At 54.5% G+C, this 20,118-nt stretch overlaps 1 protein-coding gene across 1 annotated transcript in view; it reads left to right on the top strand.

Moving 5' to 3' along the window:
• COL27A1 (collagen type XXVII alpha 1 chain) overlaps positions 1-20,118 on the top strand; it is a gene marked incomplete at both ends in the record, with an annotated part of 125,961 nt that overhangs the window by 67,068 nt on the left and 38,775 nt on the right. The window contains 9 exons of the mRNA XM_080709248.1: positions 2,559-2,612; positions 2,761-2,814; positions 3,889-3,933; positions 5,522-5,575; positions 7,164-7,208; positions 11,644-11,697; positions 14,783-14,836; positions 15,053-15,106; positions 18,100-18,153. Of these exons, the coding sequence (XP_080565374.1) occupies positions 2,559-2,612; positions 2,761-2,814; positions 3,889-3,933; positions 5,522-5,575; positions 7,164-7,208; positions 11,644-11,697; positions 14,783-14,836; positions 15,053-15,106; positions 18,100-18,153 (468 nt within the window). The remainder of the gene's footprint in view (positions 1-2,558; positions 2,613-2,760; positions 2,815-3,888; positions 3,934-5,521; positions 5,576-7,163; positions 7,209-11,643; positions 11,698-14,782; positions 14,837-15,052; positions 15,107-18,099; positions 18,154-20,118) is intronic.

The raw sequence follows: 20,118 nt of genomic DNA, 5'->3' as shown, positions 1-20,118 counted from the left end.
AAGTACCGGAATTATAGGCATGGGCCACCACCCCGGCTTCTTTTTATTTCCTTTGATTTAGAAACAGGGATTCTCTAAGTTGCTGAGGCTGGCCTTGAATCTGTGATTCTCCTGTCTTAGTCTTTCAAGTACTAGGCATGTGCCAGGGTGCTCAGATTAAATTCTGTTTATTTGTTTGTTTGTTTTTTGTGGGCCTGAGGATAGAACCTAGGGGCATTCCACCTCCAAGCTACACCCCCTGCCCAATTTTTTATTCTTTATTTTGAAACAGGAGCTCCCTAAGTTGCAGAGGGCCTCACTAAGTAGAGGAGGCTGTCCGAGAACCACGATCTTCCGGTCTCAACCTCCCAAATGCTGAGATTACAAGTGTGCGCCACTGGCTAAACTCTGGTTTTTAAATGAAGAATGAGAAATTAATGGAGGGTGGATTTAGCAACTAATACACTAACTGGATGAGCACAGGGAGCGCCTGAGAGTTGCTGATGAGTGTGATGCTTAGCGTGGAGAGCTAACCCTTAGCTCCCACTTGGTGTTCGCCTGCACTGGAGTGATGGGGCAGCCCGGCTTTTCTGGCACCTCTCTCTAGCCTCAGGTGTCCTTAGAACCGAGGCCATTGTCCAGCTCAGGTCAGTGGCACCCAGCCCCAGTTCCCAGCTCTGAGCCTCACTCATCCACCATCTTGCATCCAAGCCCAGAGTTTGGCTCTGCAATCTCTCCAAAACCTCACAAGTATACTCCTCGTATCTCCTGGACAGATGGGAGGATGTTTCCTAAAAGTCGCAGGCTGGCTTTACATGTTGTTGACTTTGGCAAGGCCACGGCCCTACCATTAAATGGATGGAGCTGGCCTCTCCTGCGTGGCCTTGGTTCTCCACTGGTCACCAAGTTGGGATTCTCAGCAGCCTGGCTCGCGAGGGTGGAAAGCAGGCTCCCTTGGGTTCATTAGGTTTCTCTGGGTCTCGGGATGTCAGGATGAGCCTGCTAGATCACCATGGTGACCAGGGGAGGGAGACTACAGAGGAGAAAACTGAGTCCCAGCTCAGGGGAGTGGCTTCCTCAGAGCCACAATGCTGGGTAGTGGTGAGTCGTGTCAACTTTGGGTCTCTCCAGGGTCCCTGCCTAAGCGGGCATCTGCCTCTCCCAGCTTCATTCTCTATTTTGGTCCATTTGGCCAATAACCTGCACTCCGTAGGGCTGGATCCCAGTACATACAGACTGACCAGCGTCCCAGCTGCCAGGTCCTGGCTGGAGATGGGTCTCCTCTGCCTGGCTTGTTTCCCAGCCAGGGACCCAACACATAGTGGATGCAGATTCTTTACTGAGCCTTTACTCAGTGCCAGGAGCCAGGAGCACTTTGCTGTGTTGTTCATTTAAACCTCAGTCCAGCCCTGTAAGGTGGGTATTTTAGTCACCCTTCTACAGATGAGAAAGCCCAGGCCAGAGAGGCTAAGGGACTTGCCTGGAGTCACACAGTAATGGGTGGCAGGATAAGATTTTAATCTCCAAAAAAGACACGAGGTTTTGGCTACACAGCTTAGCTCCAAATTCACGACTGTTCTTGCTTTTGCCAGTGAGAAGGGTGTGAAGATGTTTGAGCCAGAATTGTAGAGGAGGTGCTAAGAGGTTAAAAGAAGAAGAAAAAAAATTTATGAAGGCAAAGTCACAAAAATTTGGTCCCCAAAATTTGTTTTTAAAAAGGCTTTGGTTTCTAGCTGGCAAGAAACGAAAGAAATGGTGCTGCCATAAGAGCTTAGGAGCTTCTAGACTGAATAAACAGAGGCATTACCCTTGAAACAAGGAGGGGGATGTTCCCACACCAGCTCAGGCTGATCAGACCACAACAAAAGAAGCCGGGGCCCCTGGTGATCACTGGCAATAGAAACTGACTGATTGGAAACAGCCCATCGAAGGGCCCTGGGCCCCTGACTAGCAGTCACTGAAGGGACAGGGAAGGGGAAGGCGTGGGGAGTGGGGTAATGGTCTCCATATTGTGCAACATTGCCAAGAGTGATTGAGGGGGCCCTGTGCCTGCGGGACCCTGAGCAACAGCTCAAGGATGTGGAGGGGAAGGGAGGCAATTGGGCCCCATGCCAGAACCTTCTGCTGCAGGTGTCAGTGGGACTGGTCTCATCCGGGAGCTGTGGGCCAGAATGGGTTGCATGGGGCAGAGCCCAGCACATCTGGTAGGGATGCCTGGCCGGGATGCTGGGATTTTAGCTCCTGATAGGAGAAGCAGTGATTAATTAAAGTAGCTGGTTCAATCCTTTCAACAGCTCAGAAACCTAGAAAAGAGTCACATTGTAGGATGACCGCAGCTCGGGCAGCGATGGCCCATGACACTGCTAACTCCTCCCGGTGGCCACACGGGACTTGGGAATTCTGGCTTAGATGGCCTCGTGTGTGACAACCGTCCACTTTTCTGTACGGTTTTGCATGTTTCAGTCACTCTCAGGTGTCAGACTGGGCTGGGACCTCTTGTTTTAGGGAGGAGGACTCACTGAGATGCCCTGGGCCCTTCCCTTCACAGCCAGCTGACCCTGTCCTCTGCTTCCCCTTAGGGCTTTCCCGGAGACATCGGCCCCCCTGGGGACAATGGTCCTGAAGGTACAAAGGTGAGTCCCTGCCCATGATGGCCCGGGTTGAAGAAGTACACAGCGCTTCTTCGCAGAACACAGGTGCAGCAGGCTTGGAAATCACGGAGTTTCCGGCTGTGATGGAGATGCGGATACCACCACTGAGACCCTTGTTCCCTTCTCTCAGGGCAAGCCTGGAGCTCGAGGCCTGCCAGGACCCCCTGGACAGCTGGGCCCTGAGGTGAGTGTGGCCCTGCCCGTCCCCACTGCCCACTCTGGCCTTTCCACAGCCCTGTCTCAGCCAGGACACAGCTCAGGGCCACCTGGCAACCACCCATCGCTCATGCTTCTCAGCCCTGGTCCTGGCCTGGCAGAGCCTCCATCCTGTGGCCCTCGCTGCCCTGGCATTCATTGTCCTGGAGCTGCAGCTCCTGCGCACAGCAGCAGTTATCGAGCTATTGGAGTGGACTGCCCACTCCGTTTTATAGGTGAGGCCACCGAAGGGGATAAAGAGCCCCATCAGGTCCCAGAGTTAGTAGCAGGCAAAGCCTTAATAGGAACCCAGGCTTGCTGAAGTCCAAAGTCCATGACACGGATCTGGGATGTCACATTACTGTCAGGCTCCTGGGAGTGGCAGGCCGTCCCTGGAGAACATGACTTGTATAGCTAGTATGTGACAGGTGACAATCTTTTTGTTAAACATTTGCACTCCCCGCAGGGGCCTGAGGGCCTCTGTGGGAGCTCTGTGGCAGGCCTCAGATTTTGCCTGCCTTTTTTGCCAGGCCCTCCTCAGCCTCGCCCCAGCCCTAGTGACACAAGGCCCTGGCCAGACTCCACAGGACTGCAGGCAGGCATTCCTTCCCCCAGCTGGGGCTGGGGCTGGGACTGGGGCTGGGGCTGGGGCTGGGGCTGGGGCTGGGGCTGGAGCTGGCGGGGTCCCAGCCCTGGCTCTGGAAGCCTCCACGTAGGGCTGCTTTCCTGGAAGCTGGAGGAGGAGCTGAGGGGGGCAGCTCTGTGGGGGCCCCTTGGTCAGGCTTGGCCTGCCAGAGGGACCAGTTTGGAGGCTGCGTGGGCCTGCTGGAGGACCTTGGCAAAACGGGGAGGGAGGAGAGGAGAAGAGGCTGCCCAGCCATGTGCTGCGGTCCCCAGTTCTCTGCCCGAGAAGCCCTTCCTGTGCTTGCCTCTTGCTCCTCCTGACTTTGCCCCTTTCTTCAGCAAAGTGACCACCCCTGCCCCTCTGCACAGGACGAGTTCTGCCACAATCCCACTGACTGGCTTTCTCCCTTTTCTCCTCTGTCATGTCTCCCAACTCTAGGGAGATGAGGGACCCACGGGGCCACCAGGGGTCCCTGGCATGGAGGTAAGTGTCGCTGGCCAGGGCAACTGGGATTTGCTTGGGTTGAGCCAGCTGTGAACAGGCAGGGCAACATCTGGCCAGTGCCCCAGAGAGCAGCCAGGGCCTTGGGTCTGGCAGAGAGAGGCCCAAGAGAGATTCCAGAGGAGACGGACAGGAAGCAGGCGGACTGCCCCTGCACCCACCGTGGTGGACGCTGGGGAGCCAGTTCCTCACTGGATCCCCTTGGGGGGCACCGATCTTTTCAGCTTCATCAGAGAGGAGCCCGTTGAGACTGCAGGAGTGGACGGGTTAGCTAGGAGCTCATAGCCTGGTTAAACAGGAAGTGGAGGTGTCCTGTCTGGAACCCAAGCCCAAGCTCTCCACTGCTCTCGGCAGCTCCTCAGGAGTCCCTGCTTCATTCCCTTCCCCCAACTCAGTAGGGTTTGGTCTCAGGGTGGCTTCACACTCTTAAAAAAAGAATACAGGAGCTGGGCGTGGTGGTGCACATTTGTAGTCCCAGTACTTGGGAGGCTGAGACAGGAGGATCTCAGGTTCAAAGCCAGCCTCGGCAACTTAGCTAGGCTCTCAGCAACCCAGTGAGATTGTGTTTCCAAATAAGAAATAAAATCGGGTAGGGGGTGTAGCTTGGAGGTAGAATGCCTCTGGGTTCAATCCCCAGCACCCCCCCTCCCCCAAAAAAGATACAGGATCCAGTGAGCTTTTGCCTGTGTGGGTTACAAGTATTGATGAATAACTAAAACCAAGACACTTAATTTAATGTACTTACTTTTTTTCTTTTTTTGGTTGGGGAATGAACCCAGGGGTATTCTACCTCTGAGCTACATTCCCAGCTCTCTTTATTTTTTATTTTGAAATAGCGTCTCACTAAGTTGATGAGGTTGGCCTTGAACTTGCAATCCTCCTGTCTCAGCTTCCCAAATACTGGGATTACAGTCATGTACCACCACACCCAATAAACCAATACACTCTAAATGTGTTTATTAATTCATTGCAAATTTATCATGATCCCATTTTCACGTAAACAAAAATAATGTTTTTCTTACCCTAACCAAAACCCACTATAGTTTTCAAAGCAAAGCAATTGAGTGAGATAAGGGACATTCTGGATTCAGTCTGTCTGTGGTACCATGTATCTTGCAACCTTAAGACCTAGGCACACTCGTGAGAGTGATGGAGGAAATGGCATCTTAGCGTTGCCATGAAAACGGCTTTGACCTCCTGACCCTCCCTCCCCTCAGGACCCCGGCCACACTTTAAGGACTGCTAGCATGGTCCCATCACTCAGCGCCCTGATGTTCTGCCACTCACCCTCTCCTCCCACTTGTTGAAGGCAGGTGCCACCATCCCTGTTTACAAGCAAGGAGTCCAGCCCGGGAGTGGGGCTCCCCTGAGGCCACACAGCTGGACATCCCCCCTCCCCGTGTTTCAGGACAGCTGGCTGCCTGGTGGCATCGGGCTCTATATCCCTCTGCTCCCAGGTCACAATGGCCCTGCCAAGCTCATGGCATGCTGTGCCATGTCCCCAGAGTGCCCTGGGGCTCCCGCAACACTGCCCTGTATGGCTTCTCTCACCTGACTCTCTCTGTTGCAGGGTCAGCCTGGCCGGAAGGGATTTCCTGGGAAGCCTGGTCCAGATGGCTTGAAGGTGAGGGTACCTGTGGGGGGCATATGAAAAATCCAGGAGAAGTCTTCAATTCCCATGGCCAGTTATGAAAAAGAAAAAATGGTCCCTATTTATCACTAAGTATTGGTAACAGAAAAAAAAAAAAAACTTAACATAACCTAAGTGTTCAACAGAGGGGGATTGTTCGAGCAATGGGATATAGTACAACCACCCATGGTGGCATTGTAGAATATTATACAAGTTGGGAAGTTGCCTGTGCATGGGTGATGGGGTCAGCTTATAAAACACACGAGACAGGAGCCCTTGCAGGGGCCCTGTGGCCCCCTCTCCCTGCCACACAGGGCACACACTGAAGAGTTGACAGTGTCTCTGAGTGGTGGAATAATAAGATATTTCCTTTTGTTCTCTGGCTCTCTGTATTTTCCCCTAATGTACAATACATCTGCTTTACATTTGTTCACAGTATTTTTTTAAAGTTATCATAAAGAGCTGGTCCAGGGTAGGAGGGCAACACTCTCAGCACACGGGCATCTCTCTTAATGGGTTTCCCAGGACTCCCCTGGGAAGGGGGCCGATGTTGGATGGAGATGCCAGAGGGTCAGGTATTCTCAGCTGTTCCAGGCAAGAGATTGTTGGGCCAAGTTTACAGCCAAGAAGCCCCCGGAGGGTAGGGAGAGCCAGGGGGAACCCACGTGGCCCAGGACTCAGTCCCTCTCTCCAGGGACCTGGCCCTTGTATCTGCCCCGGCCTGTCGGAAGGGGAGAATGAGGCTTTAACCAGGACGCAGTGAGGCCTGTTCATTTCCCAGCTGCACGCCTGGCCAGCTGAGCCTACGTCCTGCCCTTTGAGGTCTCGCCGCTCTCCCGGGGATGCCAGTGGGGTTTCTGTGGTGGGAGGCAACATGTTCGGACGGATTTATCCCACGGTCTGCTCGCCTCTCTCCAGCTCGTGCCGTGGGGTGACCAAGGCAGTTGTGGCCACCTACAGAGCTGGAGCCACCAACCATGGGCCAAACTGCCTGCCAGGCTGGGCACATCTGGAAGCCGGAAATAGCCTGGAAGACAAATGAGTCTGATTTGTAGCCGGGGACACTGAGCTCAGAGTAGAGGCTCCCCAAGGTCTCCTGTGAGCTACTGGCGGAGTTTTGGTGGCGGAATGTCTAGGACCTGGGTATCCTGTCCCCCAGTTTCCTCTTCTTCCTGCATTGCGCAGCCTGCTGCAATGGGAATGGCGTTTCAATTGAGCAGACCAAGATTTCAATGCTGGCCCTCTTTCTAGCTCACGGTGTGACCTCGACCATTCATCCCACCTCTCTGGGCCCCAGTTTCCATTTCCACAAAGTGCAGCGGGTTGCTGAAGGACCCAGACAGATGCACACATCAGGGTGCTGAGTGATTTGCCAAGGGCCACCCAGAGGGCGTGGGTGACAGGAGTCCAAGCCAGGCCAGGGGATCTGTCTGAATGCCATTTTGTCTCTGCTGGTGGTTTAAATTCTCCAAGACCAGAATCTAGAGATGAGGTTCCCTGTCCACCCCACCAATGGCAGCTAAGGCCAGTGGCCCTGGCAAGTCCCACAGGAGGCTCAGACTCTCCTTTTTTTTCTTTACAGGGAGAACCAGGGGATCCTGGGAGGCCGGGGCCTGTGGGTGAGCAGGTAAGTTAGCACTGGTCTCTGAACATAGAGGCTGCATTTAGGGAGCCCTTGCTGTATGCATAAGCACCCCATATATACCATCTCATTTAACCCTCAGCTCAGCCCTAGCACCAGGGTCCGGCTGTCACCGGCTCACTGATAGGCACAGCTGCTCTCAGCGTGGGGAGGTCTGTGAATGAGGAAGTTGTTCCCCACCGCTGACTCTGCACAGATGTTTTTGATGCTTCTGCTCAAAGAGGTTCTGTGACTTCGCTCCCAGAACTGGAGTTAAAATGGGAGGGGCCCTCCGCAGTCGGCTGTGCGTCCCTGGGTCCACAGATCGGGAGGTCTAGCCAGAGAAGTGGAACCACTGGCCAGGGCCTCTTGGTCCAGGCACCCCTAAATTATAAAGAAGATGAAATTCAAACCTGTGGCTGGCTTGCTGGGAAGTGAGGCCAAGGTCCACAGAAGGGGAGCGGTTGCAACTAGTCATTAAAAAAAAAGGCTTGCGGGTCACCACCATCAATTGTCCGAGTCTAGAGAAGCTTTTCTTGATGAGGGGATACCTCGGTCCATGCTGCCCAGCTCTGGCACCTCCTGCAGGCTTGCTCTCTGGGCTCAGAGGTGCATGTGGCAATCGCCTCCACTCCTTTAAATAAAGACCCCTCCAAAAAACCCTTCAGGAGGGAAGGGGGTCAGTTCTGGGGACCCGGGAGGCTTGGGCTGCGCTGAGAAACACCGTCAGTATCGTGAGAGTCCCGCACCACGGGCTTACTTGCCAGGCCTACAACATCTGTTGGGGAACAGAAAGGAATTAAAGCCAGGGGAGGCCCGGATTTTTGAAATCTTTCCAGTGTCATTCGAGCACATTCTGTGGGAAGCCCAGGAGTTTGGAAAGGCGGCCGCAGCCTGGATATATTTCCTGATTGGAAAAAAGAAAAGCAATCTGATCAGCAAATTCAATTTCATAGTTATGTTAATGGTAGAGCCCTGGGGAAATAGATACTCAGCCTCCTGGAATGGCAGGCACAGAGGGTCCTTGGGAATGGCTTTATCCAGGGCCCTAACCGGCTCTCATGCTTTGGATTCCTTTGCTGGGCCGATGGCCCATGGACCCCCTTCTCAGAATAGTTTTTTCCGTGCATACAGTGAAGAACAAAGGACTCAAAGGAAACCAGCTATATTGAAATACAATTATGAAACTCTGTCCAGATGTGATATACTCATATACTCATATCTAGTCCTCGTGTGATTGATGTATTCAATAGAAAAACCTAGTGGCAGGTCAGCTTTGAAGTGGTGACCGCCTTAACCCATCATGTCCCATCATTTCCTATAGGTGGGACACCTATGAATTGATAGGACACCTCTAACACTGGTCCATTTGTGTTTTATAATGTCTCATGTATGGGATGCTGGGATAGGGTGGGCTAATGCTGTAATTTGAGATCTCCACAGCAGTGACTGTGGTATAACGGGTAACTCTTTGGGATAATGGGTACTGGGAATACTAGGGGCGTTTGTTGTCTGTACTTGTATCTGAAGGATGTGCTCGAATTTAATTAATGTTAATGAAAATCAAAGTTGTCATTTGTTTCCATTCAAATGTATGGGGCCTCTGAATTTTATCCATAGCACCTTAGAGGGAGCCCAGGTTAAGAACCCTTGGAGTCTGGTCCCCATTGGCAATCCGGGGTTCATAAAGGAGAAACAGCCACAACCAAGATGACCATGAGCGGCAATGGCAGAGATGGGACCAAGATGCCCCTGCTTGGGGCAGCCCAGGCTCACATGGCCCCCGCTGGCTCAGAGTCAGACCCGGACCCTGAGGTCACCACGAGGCACAGTGCTCACCGGGGCCTCCTCCCTGTGTGGCCAGGGGGATAGGACAGGCTTCTGCTCATGGCAGAATCAGAGGCTCTGCAGGAGAGATCCAAAGCTCACACCCCCCCCCCTATAATCACAGCAACAGCTGCTTTTATTAGTCACCTGTTGGGTCACAGGCTCTGCGCCAACGGCTATATATTCACCAGGGCCTGCAAAAGTCCACCCAAAGAGCAAGGACCATACGCGTCGTTGTTATTATTACTGATTACTATTCAAATGAGGAAGCTGGGGTTGGTTCTGAGAAGTTAAGTAACTTGTCTAAGATATCACAAGCAGAAACAAAACTGTCAGAACCCAGACTGACCTGCTGGATTCCCAGGTGCTGCTCAGAGAGGCTGGAAAACTCTGACTTCCTGAACACTCACATTTTCCAAACAGTGAGAGTGCAGGCCCTGTCCTAGGTGCTGGGGACGAGATCAAGCTTGTAAACGCCTGCCCCAAGCTGTGCGGTCCAGCTAGGCAGGCCCAGCCATCCTGTCCTCAGCTGTGTCCCCAGTGCCCAGCAGAATGTGAGGAGGAGGAGGTGACAGGAAAGGAAACCCCCATAGCAGACAATGACCCTTTCTTGGAAGGCAATGTAAGGATCAGGCCAGACTCCTCCCTGACACCGGGGACTCAGGGCCTGCCCATGTGGCACCCACTTGGGTAACAGGGTCGCCCCTCCCCTGGCCCTCTTGCCAGCCCAGAGGGGCTGGCTCTGCCCCGGCTCTCAGAGCGGCTTCTCTGGACCTGCCAAGTGGAGTCCCTGGACCAGCCTCAACTCCATCCCCAGGACAGGCCTGCCAGAGTGTTCCCGGATAGCGTGTGGGGCAGGAGGTGGGGGATTCTGGAGGTGGAGGTGCAGGAATGGGGCGCTTGCTCTATGGCCCTTATTCATCGGGATCCTGTTTGGTTTCTTGTTTGAGGTTTATGATCTGCCTGCCGTCCAGGACCCAACAACTCGTAAATTTGAAGTAGCTATGAAATTTTTTCTTCCCCGGGGCCAGGCAGGGGCCTTGCACCAGAGCAGGGTTTCTTCCCTTCATTGGCATCTCCAAAAGCCAGGCTGCTCCCTTGTGGGGAGCTCAGGCCACTGTCGTAACCCTGTGTTCTTTTAGAATAAGTTAGTATGGGACGGGAGAGAAGTCACAGATACCGAGTGCCTATCGGTGCCATGCATCATCTTGAGTGCTCAGAATGACCCCAGGGGTGTCCCCCATCACCCAGGTGGGGTTCAGGGAGACTCGGATTTGCCCCGGGTCCACAAACCTGGAGGTCGAATGATAGTGACATAGATGAAGTTAGAGTAAATTATTGTACAAGTAAAAGGTGCGCTTGTTTGGGACACATTAGCTGTGACTTCATACCGGGTCCTTTTTACTTCCGGCATCACCCCTGGAGGGTCTCTGGGTCCAGGGAGCCAGGGGTGGGCTCAGGAGCCTCTCACCTCCCAGTGCTGGCTAGTCGGGAGGACTGACTCTTCTCTTGGCCACATGTTTTGGAGGCCTTGGGGTGGAGGGGAGGTGTGGGATTTAGAGCTACGTGGACCAGTTACAACCTCAGGCTGCAACTACAAGATATATATGGTCCTGGCTGAAGCTGCCACTTTAAAACTATTCTTAGAGACAGAAGTGTGGGTCTCAGAGTTAACCCTTTGGAATTGGGTGGCACCTTCTCAGCAGACTGGCAGGTGACCTGGCCCTCCTGCCAGAGTACATGAACTCCAGTGTGTTATCAGCCCTGGTCTTGTTTCACTCTCGCCAGAGTTTGGGGGATAGGGAGCAGTTCTTATGGGACAAACCCACTGTCTTAATATTCCCAGAAACTCTTGGCCTCAAACCTGGGATCCTCAGAGCTACAGCACCCCTCCGTTCCCCTAGCAGGGAAGATGGTGGGCCCCAGCAAGAAGCTGTCCTGCCTCTCTGGGGACTTCTCTAGGGTGTCTCTCTGCCTTACACATATGCACGCTCTCCCGGTCAGGGTGACAGTCACGCTGGCCGCCACCTAGAAGAACCTCCTGGAACACAGAGGCAAGTTGTCACCCAGTGTAGTTAAAAAGAGCCACAGTGTGTCCTTTCAGCAAGAGAGAGCGAGCCTTTCAGAGGACAGTAAACTGGCCTCCGCTTCCCAAGTTACAGGCAGGTCTTTTGGCAGATGCTGTTATGGTATTTCGGTCCCAGCCAACGGGTTTGTTTCTCTCTTTGAAATAGTCTCAGAGTCCCCAAAGATGGGACAGATGGCTTCCTCCCAGCACAGCTTCATTACCCCCACCCCACCCCCCAGCTCTCCAAACATGGCCGCCTCCCAGCCTACTCTGGCGCGGGAAGAATGTGTGGTACTCCTAGAGATGTTGGCAGCCGCCCCGCGCTTGGCTCACAAAACAGAACCATCTGGTAGAGTGAAGGGAGAGAGGACGGCGCCGGAGCGCACACTCCTGGGGGGGCAGCCCCAGCCAGCAGGGTGACCAGCTAAGGCAGGGGACCTGGGTACCCGGCTCCACAGAAGGAAAAGTGCTGACTGTGACCCTGGAAACTTGGCACGTCCCCAAAATCATGCTGTTTCTTCTTGTTTTCATAAATGTGTCCTCTAGGGGCTTCTGGGATTCATTGGTCTGGTCGGAGAGCCAGGAATCGTAGGAGAAAAGGTAAGTTGTGTTGGGGAGAATTCGAAACATGTAGAGCTTGTGTTTAGGGGTTTGAAAAGGCTGGTGGACCTGGGGCTTGTAACCACCACCCCGGCCTCTCTAGACCTGGCGTTCCACACCCCCCACTAGCCCAGGTCCCTTCCCCAAGGCCCCTGGGGCCCCTGCTCTGCCCTCCTGTGGCCACCCACAGGCAGTTAGACTTTTATGTGACAACCAATAGATGCAAGTGACCTAGGCCACTGAGAGCTGCCCGCTGGCACTGCCCGGGGCAGGCAGCTGAGGTGGAAAAGATTCATCTTCTAGAAAGAAAGGTGAACATCACATCGGGCCCCTTGGTAGCCCCAGCAGCTCTGTCTCACAGACAAGGTAACTGAGGCCCAGCAGGGGAGACTGGCTCTAGGTCTAGCCGGGGAGTTAGTGGCAGAGTTGAGGCTTTGACCAGATTCATTACCAACTCTTGCCCTTGAAGCCACTCTGCCTTACGCTGGCTCCCAGCTCAAAACCAGCCTGTGCCCCCCGCCCCGCCTCATGGCAGGCCCTGGAGGGGACCTGCCTCCTCAGTCTGTGCTTATCGCATCCCCAGAGCAGGCCCTCTGCGAGAGCTAGTGTTTTCCCTGGAGGATGGATGGATGGATGGATAGATGGATGGGGAAACTGAGGTTTATCTGACTTTTCAAGCTCATGATGTGCTTCCCAGTTTGTTGTTCTGTGCCCCAGGCTCTCATCTGCCCGCTTCCCTCTTCTTTTTTTTTCATCCTCTTCTTTTTTTAATTGGTACATTGTAGTTATATATCTTAATGGGTTACAAGATGGTAGAGGCATACATGCACACATCACTCAAATATCTAGCCCTTTCCCAGTTCCCACCCCATTCCTCCTCCTCCTCCTCCTTCTCTTCCTCCTTCTCCCCTTCTTCCACTTCTCCTCCTCCTCCTCCTCCTCCTCCTCCTCCTCCTCCTCCTTCTCCTTCTTCTCCTTCTCCTTCTCCTTCTTCATCATTATTATTATTTTGGTACTGGGGATTGAAACCGGGAGCAATCCACCTCTAAGCTACACCCCAGTTCTTTCTATTTTTTATTTTGAAACATGGTCTTGCTAAGTTGCTTAGGCTAGCTTTGAACTTTGTGATCCTCCTGTCTTAGCCTCCCAAGTACTAGAATTACAGGAGTGCATCACCACATATGGCTTAAATTTAACTTTGTGTGTGTGTGTGTGTGTGGTACTGGGGGTGGAACCCGGGGGCTTTTCTACCTCCAGGCTATACTCCCAGACCTATTTTACGTTTTATTTGGAAACAGGGTCTCACTAAGTTGCTGAAAAGCCTAAGTAGTGGAGGCTGGTTTTGAACCTGTGTGATCTTCCTGTCTCAGCCTCCCAAGTGTGGGGATTACAAACCACCACCACGCCCAGCTAAATTTAACTTTTTATTTTGAAATAATTATTATAGATTTAGAAGAAGCTGCAAAAAATAGTATGAAAGGATCCCATGTGCCCTTCCCTGTTCCCTTTGATGCCAGCACCACCTTAGGTCACCTCAAGGGATGCTGGAGCCACCGGCCTTTCCTTTGTTGCCCTCTTGTTAGAAGGTCACTTATGACCTTACCTTGGCCAGGTAGACTCCTCTCACTCCTTCCCAGCCCCCCACCCTTTGGCCTGGCTAGTGTGTGTGTGTGTGTGTGTGTGTGTGTGTGTGTGTGTGTGTTATGTCTAGTGCTGGGGATTGAACTCGGGCATTCTACCTCCGAGATACCCCAGCCCTTTAAAAAATTTTTTTTGTGTGGTACTGGGGTTCCTGGAAGCCCTTCTACCTCCGGGCTATACTCCCAGACCCATTTTATATTTTTATTTGGAAACAGGACCTCTTAAGCCAGTGGGGCTGGCTTCGAACCAGCGTGATCCTCCTGTCTCCGCCTCGGGGATTATAAACGTGCGCCACCACGCCCATGCCCGACACATTATTATTATTATTATTATTATTATTATTAATTTATTTATTTTTGTGTGGTACTGGGGTTCCTGGAAGCCCTTCTACCTCCGGGCTACACTCCCACACTCCCAGACCTATTTTATATTTTGAAACAGAGTCTCTTAAGCCAGCGCGGCTAGCTTCGAACCTGCGCAATCCTCCTGTCTCCGCCTCCCAAGCGCGAGGATTACAAGCGTGCGCCACCACGCCCGGCTAAATTGTTTTGTTTTTAAACAGTGTCTCGCTAGGTTGCTGAGAGTCCCTCTACTTGCTAAGGCTGTCAGCGAACCCGCAATCCTTCTGTCTCAGCCTCCCAACCACGCCCAGCTCTGGCTAACTCTTAATGATCCTGCAGTTCTTGGTTTAAATAAATCTTTCCTGCCCCCTCCATCCCCAGGAGGGTGACATTCCCCATAATGCCTGGCACTGTACCCTCCCTCTGGACACCTGCTCTGGCTGCATCTCTTCTGGAGTTTGGTGTCCTCCCACCTCGTGAGACCTGACCTGTCTATTTCTGCTCCTCACTGAGTATCCAGGGCCTGGCATGTAGTGTTGGCCACGTAGAAGGTGCTCAATAAATGTTTGCTGGCTGGGCAGACACAAGAAATGGGACCTCACTAATGGCCATAGATATGTCTGCTAACTCCACCCTGGGCCCAGTCGCTCTAAACTGGTCCAGAGGGGATGAGTTGTGTCGGATCCCCTAGCATTTCTAGTGTCTAGTTTTCTAGTGGGTGAGCAGAGCAAAAGAAAGGCCTCCCACGGCCATTGAATGACAGGCCTGAGGAGGACCACATGACATGGCCGAGGTCAAAGGGGATGATGTGATGATTAATGAGTGCATCCTTAATCGGGCCCTCCTGGCCTCGGCAGCCTCCCCGTGGCCTGCTCAGGTGTGTGCCCAGGCCTCTCAGGACTTGCCCAGGGTCCTGCTTCCTGCAGAGTGAAGACACAGATCCCCACCTGATGATGTGGCCATGAACCACATCATGGGCAGGGACCTTCTGTGAACTCTGGCCAAGTCCCTGCCCCCTTGGGGCCCCTGGAAAGCCCTCTGCACCTTCCCTATGAGCCACCTACAGCTACAGCTGTGACCTCTCCACATTGCTGTCTCTACAGGGTGACCGCGGCGTGATGGGACCCCCAGGTGCACCTGGACCCAAGGGGTCGATGGTAAGGAGTAAGTCTACACCCTCTGCCTTCTCCCATCACAGCCTCGGGTGACAGTCCCGCTCTCCACCCACCTGCTACCTGCCTGAGATGCTCGGGCCAACTGACTCCTCCCTCTGGAAGGCCTGGCGGTCACCTGGTCACCCTTGTGGCCGAGGTGGGGTTGGAGGAGCAGAGGCACCAGCCACAGCGGCCCTCCTTTCTCTTCTTTCTTGGCAGGGCCATCCTGGGACACCAGGCGGTGTTGGGATTCCTGGAGAGCCTGGACCCCCGGTAAGCAAGGCCCTGGTGCTCCTGAGCTTAGACCATCATCCAGAGATGGTCGTGTTCAGGCCTCAGAATTGGCTGGGCTAGGGCAGCCCTGAGGCAGAGCCCTTGGCTGCACTGAGCACAGAGTTTGCCCATGTGAGAGGTGGAGAACACGGCCATGGGCCTGGTGGTGCTGATGCGGGTTGGATGAAGCCCTGGGGCTAATGCTGTCTGCTCAGTGAGGCATATTTCTCAGGCGCTTCTCTGTGCTGAACATGAAACACCGCGTGGCGTTTCCAGGTCTAGGCCCCAGGCCACGGTAGTCAGCAGGGCAGAACGCGGCCCCAGCCCCATGAAGGGCCCCGGGGGAGAGGGGGACCAACAAAGACAAAGCCTGCCATGGTGGGACCCGGGCTTCCTCTAACGGCAGAGGAGACAGGACGGAGGACCCCAAGACAGAGAGTGGCAGGCAGGCAGGGAGGGCTGGGGTTAGTTGTGGCCAGACGCTCCCAGGCCCAGGGGCCCTGGCTCCCTCAAGAGCCACCAGGGTGTGCTCTTCTGAAGCAGCTTCATTTACTCCACCTCCGCTCACAGAGAACAGAATTTGGGAAGGGGAGCACCTTGTCTAAGCCAGGGTTCAGGCCTGGGAGCCTGCTGCTTCAGGGATTTAGGCTCCAGCCCAGGATCTATGGAGTCCAGACTGCAGAGCCCCCACGGGAGGCTGAGGAAGACAGGAGCCTGGTCTGTGCTGCTCTGAACCAGGGCAAGCACACAGTAGGCCCTCTAAGCTAACTAAGGGCCAGGCCAACTCAGCTCCCAAACTGTTTCAAGTACCTACCGTGTACTGGGCGTGTGCTTAGCCCTAGAGATGCTAAACTGTAGGAAACAGGCGTTCCTAGGACGCTCACTGTGCAGGGCGGTGTCGGAAGACCGGCCTTCCGCTGGCTGGGGCTGGAAGGAATCAGAGGGTCTGCCCTTCCCCACTCAGAGGTGTCTGTCCAGCTTTCCCCTACCCCAATTCAAAGATAGAGTGGCTGACACCCTTCAGCATGGGAGGTGCCAGTACAGAAATGAAACCCCAAAACAAAGACACTCGGGTTCACCATCCCATTCTACCTCCTGCACCCGGGCTTCTTCCACCCACCGGGGCCAAGAGGAGGTCAGAGGGGGAGACAGGCTGGGTCCTTTTGGGACCCCGTCTGTCCAGCCAACTGCCCCTGGTCTGCCCAGCAAGCAGGCAAGCACAGAGACCCAGAACTCACTTGAGAGCCAGACAGGTGGGAGTCGAATCCCCCCCCCCACTTCCCGGCCGCGTGGTTATTGGCACATTCATAGCTTCTCTGAGCCTTGGTTTCCTCGCTGTAAGTCATGCTGAGAGGGCAGGAGGAATGAATGGCGTAGTGTGTGATGCCGGCCGAGCAAACTCCTGCGCTTACTAGGTGCTTAATAAATGATAGTAACCATTTGTTAGCTACGCTAATCACCATTTTAGTATTAAAGGGACATTTCTGCTGATCCTGCCCACCTCTGATCATCATTTTTTCACATTCTGTTTCTTTAATGTCTGTGCTCTGCTGTAGCCCATCAAGGTCAGTCAAGTGCAGGTGGGAGGGTATGGGACCTGCCCAGGTCACCCAGTGACCCAAGCTGGGTCCAGCCACCAGGTCAAACTTCCTGCCTTCAGAGAGCGTATAGCTCCTTTCTACCTTTCCAGGAGAGGTAGGGACTCCTCTCACCCTATTTTATAGGTGAGGAAACTGAGGCCCAATGAGTTAAAGTAACTTGCTGAAGGAGATCCAGCTAGGAAGTGTCAGAGGCGGGATCTGAACCCGGCTCTCTGGTGCTGCAGCCGGGTCTGCTGGGCCCTCAGCCCTCAGCCTCTGCATGGATGCTGGGCCCCTGGACTTCCCTGGTGGTAGCGTGTACCTTCTGAGGGTGAGGTCGCGCTGTGAGATGGCCCGTCTCCCCCAGTCTCCTTGTTCTCCCCAGACACCTGCTAGATCTGCCATCTTATTGGGTCAAGCCGGGGTCCACAGGGGTGCAGCCCTTCGATTCTGCTGGGTGTCAGTGGCTGCACCCCTCAGGGTCATGTGGGGCCAGCCAAGGCAGTGAGGGGCCCATGTTTGCAGGCTGCTGGCCGGTGTGCTAAGTCGCTGCCTGGTGTGCGTCTGTCCTCTTCCTCTGTTCATGCCTCCGTTGCTCTTTCAGATGCCCCAGCACCTGGCACATGCCCGTGCCCAGCCAGGGGCTGAGAGTCAGGGAAAGAAACCCAGCCAGTTTTCCTTGTCTCTCCTTCTTCTCTAATTGTCTCATTGGAATGAGATAACGGGCATCGCATCGTGTGGGGCTGCATTCCTGCTTCCTCCCCTCTCTGGCCTCTCCCAGCCACCCCTGGCTTCCCAGTGCTCCCTCCCTCCCTCCGGCCTCTCTCTGCCAGGGGAAAGCCTGTTGAGGGTTGCATTTGATGTCTGGGTCCGGTGCGGGACAGGCCTCGGGGCTGCTGGGGGAGAGAAGGAGGTGGAAAGTTAATGGAAAGTAGACTTGGGATAGAGGCTTCTCACTGCTGATTTTGAGATAAAAAGCCAACTGGCTTCTGCCTGCTACTGGGATTGGCCGGGAGCCTGTAACCCAGGTCATCGGTCTCCTGGAGGCTGCTGTGGCCTCTGCTCTCCCAATGGGCTGGGGACGGTCTTCAGCACGGCAGCTACTGAGTGCAGCAGGCAGGCCCCTGTATAGCATCCGGCTGAGGCTGCAGCCTCTGAGCTCCTAGCCCAGTGCGGCTCTCTCCTGCTAAGAAGGTCTTCTCTAGCCAGGTGTGATGGCACACAGTACTTGCGAGGCTGAGACAGGAGGATCACGGGTTCAAGGCCAGCCTCAGCAACTTAGCAAGATTCTGCTTCCAAAAAAATAAAAAGGCCTGGGGAGTGTGGCTCAGAGGTAGAACACCCCTGGTTTCAATCCCCAGTAGCAGGGGTTAAAAAAAGAAGGGCTTCTCTAAACTCTGCTTCTCTCCACAGGGTACCCCAGGGTCTCGAGGCCCACCAGGCATGAGGGGACCGAAGGGACGCCGGGTAAGTCAGGCCAGGTCCTGGAGGGCATGATTAGGATGGGGCCATATGACCGCTGCCTGGTTCCAGGCCCCTGCCCAGATCAGAGATCTGTGGCTTTTGCAGCTCTAAAGAAGGTTCCAGGCGTGCAGTGGGACCCCCTCCCTGCCACCTTCCCAGCCCGTTCTGACCCCCAGGCTTTGCCGTCCATTGGGCACAAGTCAGCACTCTGGTTCTGCGGTCATGCGCATTCATTCAATCAACCACCATTTATTTAGTATCTACTATGTGCTAGCCACCATCAGAGGCTCTGCAGCCACCCAGAGAACAAGGCCCCCGCCTGTCCTCATGACCCCGTCATGCTCTGCTTGGAAGACGCGGACACTAGCGCACAGGGTTATCAGTGCACGGATGGTGTAAGCTTGGGCCACTAGGGAGCCCAGCGGAGGAGGAAGCCGAGGAGAGGGCGGTGCCGGAGTCCTTGCCAGGGTCTAGCCAGGGGGACTGGCGTCAGGAAGCTCTAAGGTAGTGTGCATGCTTTGGGATCCATAGTCAACAGATCGTGGTTAGAGGGATGAGGCCAAGACCTAGCAGACACTCCCAGTAGGGCCTCGGCCTCAGAAGCCACCGTTCTGCTCTAAGGGTAGTGGGGAGCCATAGAAGGTTTTGGATGAGAACTGGTCTGAGCACACCAGCCCGGGGTAATTACCAGCACTTACTCTGTGCCTGACATTGTCTATCAGTGCATTAACTCATGCACTCCTCAGCAGTACCCTGTCGGGGAGGTGCTGTGCTTAGTCCCCTTTCATGGAGAGGTTGCTACTCAGCTAGAAAGGGGCTGAGCTGGGATTTGAACGCAGGGAAACTGGCTGCTTTGCACAGTGAATTCAGCTTCCTTTTCTATCACACAGGGAGGGTGGATGGAATGGGATTCTTCTGCCAACTGGCGAGCAGGTGCCAGGGCACATGGCCCCGTTGTAAAGCAGGAACAAGGTGGCACGGGCAGCCGGTGCCCCACAGCCAAGCCCCTCAGGGCATCCAGGATTGTTATTCTCCTCTTGGCTGGATTTCAACTACTTTTAAAGTTTCCCCTGCACCAGATGGCCTAAGCAGCTGGACCCAGAGAGGGAAGATTAAGAGGCATTTCTTGGGTCGCCAGGGCCCCTCCCAGTGCCCAGGTCCCCTAGACCTTTTCAGAGGGACAAGACCCACAGGTGCCCAGGTTCCCTCTGGCCCAGGAAGCTGATTTGCTGGAGGGAGCTGGCTGGCTCCACCCACAGCCACCTCCCTGCCCCTTCCTAGCAGAGGCTTGAAGAATTTCTCTCCTGCTTGAGGAAACCCAGGCTCCTAACCACATCAAAGTTCCCAGGACCGGGAGCCCCTCTCCCTGTGAGGTTTGGCAGGAAGGCAAAAGCTGTAGGCTGGCCCAGAGGCCTGCCTAACAGGCCTCCTTGGCCTCTTCCCATTTGGGGTCACTGAGGCTGTGACCTAGAGCGGCAGCCATGGGAGGGCGCAGTCTGGACAAGCCCACCCACTCCTGGCTGGCCCTGGTCTCCTAGTGAGGCCTTGCTGCACTCTGGGCCTCGGTTTCCCCATTTGTGCCATGGGCAATAGGCTTGCGAGGTCTGCAGAGTCCTGCCTGCTTCCTGCCCATGTGGATGATCCTGTAGCCCAGCCCCTCCCACCCCAGGAAGGCCCGAGGGGCTGGGCTGAGACAGGGTGGGGCCTGGACCCTCTGAGGATGCTGCTAAGGTCTGTGTCCACCAGCCTAGTTGGAAGTAGAGCTCTGGGGTCAGATGGGAAGAGGGAGTAGACAGTCTCCATCTCCCTGGTTACCAGCTGTAGGACCTTAGGCTGGTGGCTTTAATCCCTCCTTCCAGGGATTAGAAGGATTCTAAAAAGCTAGGGCTGTGGATTGGGCTCTGCTCCTATAAGCAGGGTAGAATTTAGCCCCGGCGCCTCCCTCTGGACCTCAGGCAAGGGACTTCC

This window comes from Muscardinus avellanarius, assembly GCF_963383645.1.
Source record: "Muscardinus avellanarius genome assembly, chromosome: 13".
Taxonomy (NCBI): Eukaryota; Metazoa; Chordata; class Mammalia; order Rodentia; family Gliridae; genus Muscardinus; species Muscardinus avellanarius.
The sequence above is the reverse complement of the archived record's forward strand: the minus strand, read 5'-3'. Positions and strand labels throughout refer to the sequence as shown.